General features: G+C 63.8%; 1 protein-coding gene across 1 annotated transcript in view; it reads right to left on the minus strand.

The window, feature by feature from the left end:
- Positions 1-2,165: 2,165 nt before the first annotated feature.
- MTCL2 (microtubule crosslinking factor 2) overlaps positions 2,166-12,442 on the minus strand; it is a 58,269-nt gene continuing 47,992 nt past the window's right edge. Inside the window, exons 13-15 of the mRNA XM_075011590.1 lie at positions 10,775-10,845; positions 8,222-9,641; positions 2,166-7,648 (exon numbers count right to left, since the gene is read on the minus strand). Coding sequence (XP_074867691.1) covers positions 7,499-7,648; positions 8,222-9,641; positions 10,775-10,845 — 1,641 coding nt within the window. The 3' untranslated portion in view covers positions 2,166-7,498. The remainder of the gene's footprint in view (positions 7,649-8,221; positions 9,642-10,774; positions 10,846-12,442) is intronic.

Below are 12,442 nucleotides of genomic sequence, written 5' to 3' on the forward strand. Positions count from 1 at the left end.
CTGTGGGGTGCAATGGCGTAGCAGGAGAGGGCTGTAAGGTGTGACGGGGAGATGGGGTAAAAGGAGGGGGCTGTGGGGTGCAATGGCGTAGCAGGAGAGGGCTGTAAGGTGTGACGGGGAGATGGGGTAAAAGGAGGGAGCTGTGGGGTGCAATGGGGTAGCAGGAGAGGGCTGTAAGGTGTGACGGGGAGATGGGGTAGCAGGAGAGGGCTGTAACGTGTGACAGGGAGATGGAACAGAAGGAAGGGGCTGTGGGGTGTGATGGGGAGATGGGCTAGGAAGCATCTGTAGGGTGGGACAGAGGGAGATGAGGTAGGGGGAGGCAGCAGTAGGGTGGGACAGAGGGAGACAGGTAGGAGACAGCAGTGGTGGGAGACAGGGTGGGAGGCGGCAGTGGCTCTGGTGGGACTGCGGGAGATAAGGTCGCGGGAGGTGGCTGTAAGGTGGGAGGCGGCGGTGGCTCTGGTGGGACTGCGGGAGATGAGGTAGCGGGAGGCGGCTGTAGGGTGGGAGGCGGCGGTGGCTCTGGTGGGACAGCCGGAGATGAGGTAGCGGGAGGCGGCTGTAGGGTGGGAGGCGGCGGTGGCTCTGGTGGGACTGCGGGAGATAAGGTCGCGGGAGGTGGCTGTAGGGTGGGAGGCGGCGGTGGCTCTGGTGGGACTGCGGGAGATAAGGTAGCGGGAGGTGGCTGTAGGGTGGGAGGCAGCGGTGGCTCTGGTGGGACCGCGGGAGATGAGGTAGCGGGAGGTGGCTGTAGGGTGGGAAGCAGTGGCTCTGGTGGGACCGCCGGAGATGAGGTAGCGGGAGGGGGCTGTAGGGTGGGAGGCGGCGGTGGCTCTGGTGGGACCGCGGGAGATGAGGTAGCGGGAGGCGGCTGTAGGGTGGGAGGCGGCGGTGGCTCTGGTGGGACTGCGGGAGATGAGGTAGCGGGAGGCGGCTGTAGGGTGGGAGGCGGCGGTGGCTCTGGTGGGACTGTGGGAGATGAGGTAGCGGGAGGTGGCTGTAGGGTGGGAAGCAGTGGCTCTGGTGGGACCGCCGGAGATGAGGTAGCGGGAGGGGGCTGTAGGGTGGGAGGCGGCGGTGGCTCTGGTGGGACCGCGGGAGATAAGGTCGTGGGAGGCGGCTGTAGGGTGGGAGGCGGCGGTGGCTCTGGTGGGACAGCGGGAGATAAGGTCGTGGGAGGCGGCTGTAGGGTGGGAGGCGGCGGTGGCTCTGGTGGGACAGCGGGAGATGAGGTAGCAGGAGGCGGCTGTAGGGTGGGAGGCGGCGGTGGCTCTGGTGGGACCGCGGGAGATAAGGTCGTGGGAGACGGCTGTAGGGTGGGAGGCGGCGGTGGCTCTGGTGGGACAGCGGGAGATGAGGTAGCAGGAGGCGGCTGTAGGGTGGGAGGCGGCGGTGGCTCTGGTGGGACAGCGGGAGATGAGGTAGCGGGAGGCGGCTGTAGGGTGGGAGGCGGCGGTGGCTCTGGTGGGACCGCGGGAGATAAGGTCGTGGGAGGCGGCTGTAGGGTGGGAGGCGGCGGTGGCTCTGGTGGGACAGCCGGAGATAAGGTAGGGGGAGGCGGCTGTAGGGTGGGAGGCGGCGGTGGCTCTGGTGGGACAGCGGGAGATGAGGTAGCGGGAGGCGGCTGTAGGGTGGGAGGCGGCGGTGGCTCTGGTGGGACAGCCGGAGATGAGGTAGCGGGAGGCGGCTGTAGGGTGGGAGGCGGCGGTGGCTCTGGTGGGACAGCCGGAGATGAGGTAGCGGGAGGCGGCTGTAGGGTGGGAGGCGGCGGTGGCTCTGGTGGGACAGCGGGAGATGAGGTAGCGGGAGGTGGCTGTAGGGTGGGAGGCGGCGGCTCTGGTGGGACAGAGGGAGAGGAGGTAGCAGGAGGTGGCTCTAGGGTGGGAGACGCGGTAGCGGAAGCGACCAAAGCAGACGAGGTTGTGCATGAGCAGCAGCGGGCACTGGCGACAGAGGAGACCTGGAGCCAGCAGCTGGCCTGATGCAGGTGGGATCCCAAGGGTGGGTGGGTTTGATGGCAGCGGCTGAGGGAACGCACAGCCCCGGGAAGAGCTGGGGGACAGGCCCTGGGAAGGGGACACGCCTGACAGTGGCGGACTCTCCCAGGCTCACGGCAGCCATGGAAGTCCATCTCTACACTGCCTGCCTAGGCTGAGGTGAGCTGGGGCATGCGGCCTCTCGCCGGCACTGGACAGGAGCTGCTCCAAGCCAGGAGCACTGGGCAGACCCTGCTGGTACTTAGCTCCAGGCAGCAGGGCAGTGACAAGCCCGCTGGAGCCCCTGGGTGCTGGGAGGGTGCTGCAGAGCAGCAGGAGGGACACAGTGGAGTGCAGCTTGCCAGTGCCACATCACTCCCCACTCCTACCTCAGAAGCCAGTGTGCATGAGCTGCTGTGGCCTCAGGACTGGGCCCTCCATGGCACCCCGGCCCCTGGGGTGGGCCAGACCCCAAGCACAACCGCTGGGGCCAGGGGCTGCTCGCTGTAGGGACAGGGCCTGGGGCCTAGTGGGGGTCCTGGCCCTGGCCGTAGGGACACCTGATGGCATGGGACCAGCCCCTGCAGATGATGCACAGGGCCGTCTCCCTCCTTTCGAGCTGCTGCGTGGGGCAGCCTGCCATGCTACAGGCCTGGGGCCAACTGCCCCAGCTGGGCACACTTGGGGGGCAGGTGGAGGGGGCTGCAAGGGCTGGTGGCCTGGGCCAAGCAGGCTGCTGCATACCAGAGCTCTGGGATGGCAGGTGAGGCCAGGCCACCTGGACCCCAGCCTGCTTCCTAGCAGCCCCCTCCCCCACCAACCCCTCATTGGTAGCCCTGCACTAGAGCTCGGGGCCCCCCAAAACCTACTAGCCCTGCCGCTGCTGTGGGGCTGGTGGATGAGGGTCTCTGGGGGGACCGCAGCCATGAGGAGTTGGGGGTTTTGCTTCGCACTTGCGTGGCCTGGGCTGATGTTTCTGTGGGTCAGTGGCCTCCGCACGAGTGCCACTCCAGCCGCCGCACTTCTGCCTCTCGGGGACAGCTGATCCCCAAGCACAGCTCTTCTCTGCCCCACGAGCCAGCCCCTGCAGCGCCTGGGCACGCCCAGCCAGGCCGCCTCCAGCACGCTGCACAGCAGCCGCGGGCTCTGGCTCCCCCCAACACGCTGTTCTCTCTGGGATCGGCTGGGAGACCAGGCACCTGCCCTGCCAGCCGTATGTGACCACCTGCTCCATCGCCCAAGCCCCCCGGGCAGAGGGCAGGCTCCTTCCAGGGATGCAAGCAGCTGGTGCTGCTCCCACCTCAGCCAGCAGGGGGCGGTGCCCCCCTCTGCTCTCTCCTGGCCCTCAAGGTCACCGGGGAGGCTCCCCCAGGGCCGGCACCAGCTGGTGGCCAAGCCCGGCCCCAGCTCCCGAGAGCACTTGGCAGCAGCTCAGCAAGGGAAGAACCAGCCCCACGCGCAGGGCGCTGCTCAGAGCAGGAGGTAGCCCTTGCTCCACAGCAGGAGAGCAGCACGGTGCCAAGGAGCTTCTGGGGGCTGTGCTGGGGGTCAGCCCAGCCCCGCACAGATGGACCCAGCCGGGAGCTCCCCGTCCCTCTGCTTCTATCACACCACACAGGCAATGTGCAGAGGGAGGCTGGGGCACAGTACTGGCCCTTCATGTGAGCGTGGGGCTGGGGACAAGGAAGGGGCGAGCAAGTGCAGCCCCGGCCTAGCCCGAGGCTTCTGGGGAAGCAGGAGGTGACAGCCCCCAGCCAGACCTACCCACAAGCTCCAGGGCAGGAAAGAACAGGACAGCCACACCGGCTCAGACCATAGGTCCATCCAGCTGGGCATCTGGTCTGAAGGCAGCAGCCAAAGCCAGGTGCAACCAGGGGAGTGACCGATCTCTCCTGCCGTCCATCTCCAGCTTCTGACAGACGGGCCAGGGCCACCATTCCTACCCAGCCTGCCTATTGGCCATCAATGGACTGAACCTCCATGCATTTGTCTAGCTCTGTTTAAACCCTGTTACGGTCCTTCCCATCACAGCCTCTGCTGGCGAGGAGTTCCACAGGTTAACTGTGTGCTGCGTGATAAACAACTTCCTCTCATTAGTTTTAAGCCTGCTGCCCGTTAATTTCATTGGTGTCCTCTAGTTCTGGTGGTCTGGGAACAACACGCATGATTTTACATAGCTCTATCATAATCCCACTTCAGTCTCCTGCTGACCAAGCTGAAAAGTTCCGGTATCTCTAACCTCTCCTCCCATGGGACCCCTTCCAAGCCCCTCATCATTTTAGTTGCCCTTTTCTGAATGTTTTCGAATGCCAAAATCTCTTTTGTGAGAAGAGGAGCCCACATCTGTCCGCAGTATTCAAGCCGTGGGTGTACCATGGTTTTATGTAAGAGCAATAAGATATTCTGTGTCTTACTCTCTATCCCAGGCCCTGCAAACAGCTCATCAGACTTCTCAAGCTGAGGTTCTGCTCTCAGACTCCCAGCCAGGAGATGCCAATGGCCAGGTGAAAGCATCTCCTACAGTAGGGCTCAGGGCAGCTCTCTACGACCGGCCACTGAGTGGCCAAGCTAGGGCTTGGGGCACACATCCAGTTCCATCGCTCCCAGCCCTGGGGTCGCCCAGCCCCGCAGCTGCACCCTCGGGAGACACGCCCAGCCCTGCTCTCACAGGACAGGCACTGAACACCCCAAACAAAAGCGGCGCCGGGGAAAGGAGAAACCACTCGCCCAGAGCAGGTCCTTTAAAATGGCCCAGTTACCGACGCCACCATGGAGCATGGGGGCATTTCCAGGGGGCCAAACACAGACGAGACGCCCCCCGGGCGTGGTTTGCGGGTGGGCTGGAGAGCCAGGGGTGAGGGCTGCGCCGGGGAAAGCCACAAGACCCACCCCTGCAGCTGGATCACTCACCAGGTGGGCATTGTAGGGTGACGAGACGACCCAGCCAGTCCAGGGCTCCCCTCACGTAACAGGCACATGCAGCACCTCACGGGCCTGGCCCTCAACCGCCCACTGAGCAGCAGCCCTGGCTGGGGTAGCAGCAAGCTCCCTGCCAGAGCTCACAGCACTGCCTCCAGCCCCCCAGAAACCGCCTACAGGTAGTCGTGGGGAGCGTCCAGCTGGCGTGTCACACGCCGACCCCCAGCTGGGCTGCAGGGCGTGATGGGGGAGCAGGAGAGGGCTGCAGGCCCAGGCTGCCCACACTCCCTCCTGCAGTGCTCGCTGGGGAAGCGCTGTTCCCCTCTCCCAGCGCGCAGCAAGGAACAGCAGGCCAGACGCTGGACTCCAATAGCACCCAACAGGGGCAGTTAGTCGCGGCTGCAGCAATCTGCTGGCAGGGGGCAGCCCGGCCTCGCGAGGAAGCCGATCACACCGGCTCTTCATCAGCACCACATCCCCCTGGCGTTGTTCATGGGCGGGACGGCAGAGCCGGCACCTCCCCACCAGCAAGCCCCAAATCCCCCCGGTTCTTTGAGCTCCTCCACCCCCAAGTTTGCTCACTTCCTTCTTCTAAAACGCCCTTCAGGGCTAAAGCGGCCCTGCCGCGTGCTGCCCCGCCTGCAGCGATTGGAACAAGGTGGCCGGGGCAGAGAGCAACAGCTGGTATCTGCTTCTGGGGAGGTCCCTTCTTCCCGCCTCCCAGCCCAGCTGGGCCTGGGCAAGGCACCCAGGAGACAGGCCAGAACCAGCAAGTGCTGCAAGGCAGGTGGCCTGGCCTCCAACTGGCCTCCCCACGTGGCGCTGGAGGTGCTGCCAGGGCCAGGGCCAGTTCGCTCCTCTGGGGGCTGAGAGCCCTGGAGTCCCTCTGCCTCAGTGCCCAGGGCGGCAGGGTGTTCTCTGCCTCAGCCCATTAACTGCTGGGAGGCTCCAGAACAGGACTTGCCCCAGCAGGTCTGGAAGAAGTAGCAGACGCTTTGTGCAGCAGGGCAAAGGAGTGAGGCTGGAGTCACCCTGGCGGGAGCTACACTCTCCTGTAGCTGTGGCCAGCGCTGGAGTCGACCTGCAGAGCCACTGGAGCTTGGAGGGCTGGGGACGGACTGACTTTGCTCCTGCGGGAGCAGCCTCGCTGGGCAAGGCAGAATTGTGCAGGAATTAACCTGGTGTGGATGGGATTCCTGTCCCCACCCCTTGAAATGAGCTGTCCTGGTGCTGAGCACCACGGGAGCACGGCTGGGCCTGGCAGAGCCTAGCTCACCCACAGGAGGCAGCAGGTCAGAGGGAGGACGTATCTGGGCAAGGGGGTCCCTAAAGCTGTGCTCTGGGGAGGAGACGGCATGGGTGTCCGCCCCCAGGCAGAGGAACGGGAGCTGGGCTGGCACGGGGGGGTCCTGTCTTGGCACAGCCCTGCACGCCGACCAGCGTTTTGAAATAAATTACCAATGAACCAAAACTGGCGTGAGTCTGTCGTGTTCCTCGGACAAGTGAAATCACCGTTTAAACGACTCTTTAAAATGCTGCGTGCATGCTGCCCCTGGCCTGAGCAGGTAGGCGGGGGGGAGTAGAGGGAGCTCGGGGCAGAGACGGGTCCTACCGCTGCACGTGGCTGAGTCGAAGCCAGGCTCCTGGGAGCGGCTGGGGAATCCCAGCTGGACTGGCAGCCCAGGCCAGATGCCTTTGCTGCCTGAAGGACATGGCGCACACACTCCTCTCCCCCCCGGCAGTCCAGCCTCACACCCCCACAGCGAGCCCCAGGGTAACAAGCCGACGCACAAACAGCACAACCACGTCCCATCAGTGGCAAGCCCCAGACGCTGTGGCAAAGGGACCACCGCAGGCCTGGCCCTGTGCAGGGAGCCTGCCAGAGGGCCGTCTGCTGCAGCCTCCAGCCTGGCTGGTGGGTGCAGGGGCGTAGGACCTGACCCTGTACCGATCCCAATGCCCAGCCCCACCGCCCACCTCCCTGGCACGTGCCACAGTGGCTGATACAACAGTGCAGCTATCCACATGGTCTGGCCCTGCCCCAAGGCGCAGGGGGCCGCCAGTGCCACGCACACAGCTTGGCAAGGCCGCCCAGCTGGGGCGAGGGTCACAAGCACCGCGCCCCCCAGCCCGGCCCCAGGGCTGCTGCTCCTTCTCTAGGGCGCTTGTCCACGGCACGGCCCCGGGGAGGCCCAAGCTCGCGGCCTCAGCGCGGCCAGACACTGCTGGGGTGGGGGGGTTCTCTGTCCCCCAGCCCAGGGCAGGCAGGGCCCAGCTCGGGGGGTGCTGCGTCTCCCCTGGAATCGTCCTCCCAGTGCAGACACCCACCCAGAGTAACGCCCCCTCCGGCCCTGCAAGCAGGTCCAGGCCGAACGGCGACGCCTCTGCTGCAGCCTCTGGCTCCGCACTACCCCTACTGGCTGGGGGGGAGTGAGGAGACGTGCAGTGCATCCGCAGGCGTGAGGGGCCCCTGGGACCCCCCGCAGGCTGCGGCGGAGCTGGCGCAGGCAGGCAGCGTGCGCTTTCTGCAGGGCCGCAGACAGCAGACCCGGCTCGGCTCGGCTCGGCTCAGCCCAGGCCACGCACCCTGGCTGGCTCCCTCACTCACTCAGAGGCCCCGCCTTCTCCTCCGCCCGGCTGGGCTCTGAGGGGTGCAGCTTGCACTTGGAGGGGGAGTGCCGGAGAGCCGAGCGGGAGGGCCGGGCGAAGCAGGAGGTGAGGGACTGGGAGCTGCAGTCGCAGGCGGTGTCCTGCCGAGAGAGGAGAGGAGAGGAGAAGGGCTCAGGGAGCTGTGGCTGGGCCAGACCTGGTAGCCCGCAGGCCTCGAACTCGGGGAAGTGCTACCAAGGCAGCCACACTGGGAGGCAGCTGGAACCAGAGGCTGGCAGAGTGCCTGCCCCAAAGCCAGCTCTCCAGCACACGAAGGCCTGGCAGGAGTGCAAGCCCCTGGGCCGCCCCGTGGAGAGCAGTCAGGGAAGAGGTTGAGCTGCTGCTCCGGCTCTGGGGTGGAGGGCCCACACTGCTCCTCAGGTGGGAGGAAGCCGCAGCCTCTGCCGGGAACAGCTGCTTAGCTGATAACTTGCTTTGCTAGCCAGCCTCGTCCCCCAGGGCATTCGTGGGCTTGCAATGCAACAAGGGATGGCTGCCGCGGCTCCAGCCACCCATGGCTACTGGGCGGGGCTGCAGCCCCATGGCTCCGGGTCTGCCTGGCCTGACAGCCAGAGGCTGGGCCTGGATACATTGCCCTGTTCTTGTTCTGTTCACTCCCTCGGAAGCACCTGGCTGAGACAGGCCACAGGGCTAGACAGACCATCCGTCCTCACCTCACTGGCCATGGCTGAGATGACGTCCAGGTCCCTCGGGGGCCCGTCTTTGCTCCCCTGGCTCAGGACAGACACCTTGGGCTCCTCGCTGCTGCTCTGCTTTGGGAGTTTCTTGGGTAAGCCCCGGGAGCTGGTCTCGGGCGGATGGCAGGTGGATAACTGGGCGTGATCCTGCTTTCTGGTGCCCTCATCTGCCAGGGCTTCCTTCTTCTCCGGGCCGGAAGTGGGGCTCTGTGCTCTCCCGCACACGCTCCTGAAGAACTCCTGCACAATGCCGTATTTGGGGGCTTCTGGCTTGGCTTTGCTCTCGGGACAGCCTGGCTTCCAGATGGACTCTGTGCTCCCCGAGTGCTCCACGACGCTGAACAAGCTGGACAGGCCATCATTGATGTTACTGAGGACAGGGCTGTCCCGTGTCGTGGTTGACCTTGCCCAGGCCGACCCGTTCTGCTTACTCTGGTGAAGGTTCCACAGGCTCCGGTCCCTGGAACCATCCAGCTTGGAGGAAGAGCGTCGGTGGAGCTTAGGGGAGCCGTACTTGGGAGAACAGCACGGCCGCTCGATCCTGGAGTGGACTTTGTCCAGAGACGACGAGATCTGCTTGCTGCGCACAGACATCAGGGAGGAGCTGCGTGGGGACCAGCTCTTGCTGTGGAGGCTGCCCCGGGGCGTGTCCGTCTGCAGTCCGATGCTCACTGTCTGAATGGTCTGGGTCCCCACGCTTGCCAGCCCCGTGGTCTGGCTGGAGGTGCTCCTCACCTTCCTCTCCAGCGAGCCGGAGCGGATGGCCTGCCGCACGCAGTTGGTGATCTCTTTCATGTCGTCGCTCATGTTGCCGGAGATCTCCAAGCCATGCAGGGAGGCCGGGAAGGCGGGGCTGCCAGGCCTGGCCTCAGCAGCGCTGCGCCCATCCAGCAGGTCACGGTGCTGCTTGGAGAAGTCGCACAGCCAGCGGCTGTAGGTGCTCTCCGAGCTGGTGGAGTCCTGCAGCTCTGTGGGCTTGGCCATGGTGAACAGGAAGCCTGGCTCAGTCATGGCCTTGCCCTCCTTGGTGTGGATGAGCGGCGCCTCCAGCCTTCGCACCACTGGGGGGCTGTAATAGATGCGGATCCCCGTCTTGTCTGGGGCTGTGTAGCTCCTCTGCATCTGCTTCTGGGCCGGATCCTGGCCAGAGAGGCCGTGTGCCCGGGAATAGTCCCATGAGGAAAAGCCCAGCTTGGCCTTTGCCAGGCTCTCGGGGCTGGGCTGCTCCACAGTCATGTATGGGCTGGCCTGGGGGTCTGCTACGCTGTTAGGCAGCCCCTGGGTGGCTGGGGACCCCTTGCCGTGGGCAGGGTCGGGGGCCATGGCCTTGCCTGGAAGGTAGGGAGAACAGTCGAGCAAGCTCTCGAACTCAGACATGGAGGAAACCGATTTCGTCCTAAGTGGAGAGAAGAGGGCAGTCGTCAAACCGCGCCAGCAAGGGGGTCATGGAGCTCCTGGGATGGCGGCTCCTGGGGGTGCTGTGCATCCCCTCTAAGCACGCCCAGGGCTGGAGCGTTTAGGATAGCAGTGCCCGTTGGGGCTCTGCTTCCCCCCTTCCCGCCACACGCCTCCTGCAGAGCCTCCGAGAGCTACGGGGACCACACAGACAACGGCGCCTCCAAGAGCGGCATCTGCTGCAGGGCAAGGAACCGAAACCCAGCCTGTCCTTAACCACACCCAATGGTGGGCAGGCCACAGCCGCCCGCAGCAGCCGAAGCCAGGGCGTATCACCCGACAGTGCCGAGTACTTCCGGCCCCACCGCCTGTGGCCGTGGCGAGCGACTGGCCGGGCCGGACCAGACCAGACCAGACCAGGAGGGGCCACTCTTTTCTCAAGGCTGTACTGGGCCGGTGGCGCTAGTCCCTCCCCAGAGGGCAGGTTTTTCCAGTCGTTTCCTGCTCTCCTCTGGGCTCTCTCCAGTTTGACCCCATGTCTCCTGGAGTGTTCCCCAGGGCCAGACACTGCTCCAGCTGAGGCCCCACCAGCGCTGAGCAGAGCAGGACAGCTCCCTGCCATGGTGACAGCCCTGCAGGAGAACTGCAGCATGCTGCGCTTTGCCGGGGTACCGCTGTTCGACCAGGAGATGCCCTGCTCGGATGGGACAGAGAGGTGCAGGTCTCCTGCCTGGAGAGGGAGCAGGCAGCCAAGGGAGGGTGCCCTGGCTGGACCAGGGAGGGAGCCTACAGGCGCAGTTGCCCTACCTGAACTGTGACACACACGCCACCTTCAACAAGCTAGCTGGGGGAGGCTGCTCTCAGGGCCACTGGCCTGGCTGCAGAACCCACCAGGTGAAAGCCTGGGGACTCAGCAACCCTAACTGGCACCTGGGCACTGAAGCCAAACCCCAGACTCCCCTGGGCAGGTGGTAACCCCACTGGGGCTAGACGCGATGGCACCAGGTACTGAGCAAGTGGGCTGGGGGTGCTGGCAGTGGGCCTCCAAGCCCATCAGCACATGGGGTCCCCTCCCTCTTGCACCTGCCCCCTCAGCCCAGGGGAAGTGAGCCATGCTGGGTGCCTGTGCCTCACCTTTTCAGGGCAGCCCCCCTGGGGGTCATTTCGGACTCGCTCTCTTTGTCTGTGATCTTCTCGTTGAGCGTCTGGAAGGAGACAGAAGGAAAGAGAAGTTACTCACCGTAGTAACGGTGGTTCTTCGAGATGTGTCCCCGTGGGTGCTCCACGATAGGTGTCGGGCTCACCCCGGCGCCGCAGATCGGATCTTTCCAGCAGTTTCTGCTGGACCGCGCATGCGCCAGCGCACGCCGCTCCCTTGCGCGCTCCCGGCCACGTGCGCGATCCGGTCCCCGCCAGTTCCTTGACCAACCGCCTCGGATGCTCTGAAAAATACTAAACCGAGATCCGAAGCGGGGAGGATGGGCGGGTGGTGGAGCACCCACAGGGACACATCTCGAAGAACCATCGTTACTACGGTGAGTAACTTCTCTTTCTTCCTCAAGTGTCCCCATGGGTGCTCCACGATAGGTGACTACCCAGCAGTAACCCAAGAAAGGAGGTGGGTAATCGGATTATGTGCAGCTTGCCCCCGAAAGGACCACTGTCGAGAGACGGGTATCCTCTTGGAATACCCTGTGTAGGGCATAATGCTTGGCGAAGGTGTCGTAGGATGACCAGGTTGCCGCTCTGCAGATGTCTTTTAGCGCAACGCCCTTGAAAAAGGCTGTTGATGCCGCCACCGCCCTGGTGGAGTGAGCCCAAGGCGGGGCCAGTAAAGGAGTCTTTCAAAGTTCGTAGCACATTTTTATACAGGATACGATGTGCTTCGAGATTCTCTGCGAAGGGAGACCTCCTTTTGATCTGGGAGCGAGAGAGACTAGGACTCTATCCGTTTTCCGGAAGGACTTAGTCCTGTCTATATAGAAAGCCAGCGCCCTCCTCACGTCCAGGAGGTGTAGGCGCGCCTCTTTGTTGGAGTTATGAGGCTTTGGATAAAACGAGAGTAAAACTATAGGTTCGTTAATATGAAACTCTGAAGAAACTTTCGGAACAAAGGCTGGATGCAGCCGTATGGTTACCGCCTCCTTGGAAAATACTGTGCAGGGTGGCGTTGCCGCAACTGCCGTGAGCTCGCTCACCCTGCGAGCTGACGTGATTGCACGAAGGAAGGTTGTTTTTATCGTAAGGAGACGGAGGGAAACCGTGGCTAAGGGTTCAAACGGTGGTCCCGTTAGCGCATTAAGCACCAGGTCCAAGCTCCACGAAGCTGGAAGCGGTTTCCGAGGGGGGTATAGGTTTACCAGCCCCTTGAGGAACCTGGTAACCATGGGATGGGCAAACACCGTGGGCCCTTCCTCTTCATGCTGGAAAGCCGATATAGCAGCAAGGTGGACCTTCAACGAGGATAGGGAAAGTCCGCCTCTCTTGAGGTCCAGTAAATATTCTAATATTACAGATATAGGCACATCAAGGGGAGCTAATTGCTTGGTAGAGCACCATGCAGTGAATCGAGTCCATTTCTGCTTGTAGGTCTTCCTGGCAGAAGTCCTTCGGCTACTTTCTAGGACTTGTTGCACTTCCTCTGTACATGTACTCTCTAGGGAGCTGAGCCATGGATTAACCATGCTTGCAGTCGCAGGCCTCGGGGGTGTGGATGCACTACGGACCCCTGGGCTTGCGTGAGCAGGTGCGGCGCCACCGGAAAGGGCATCGGTGGGCGGTCCGACATGCGCAGAAGCAAGG

The sequence above is a fragment of the Carettochelys insculpta genome, chromosome 17 (genome assembly GCF_033958435.1).
Source record: "Carettochelys insculpta isolate YL-2023 chromosome 17, ASM3395843v1, whole genome shotgun sequence".
In the NCBI taxonomy this organism is placed as follows: domain Eukaryota; kingdom Metazoa; phylum Chordata; order Testudines; family Carettochelyidae; genus Carettochelys; species Carettochelys insculpta.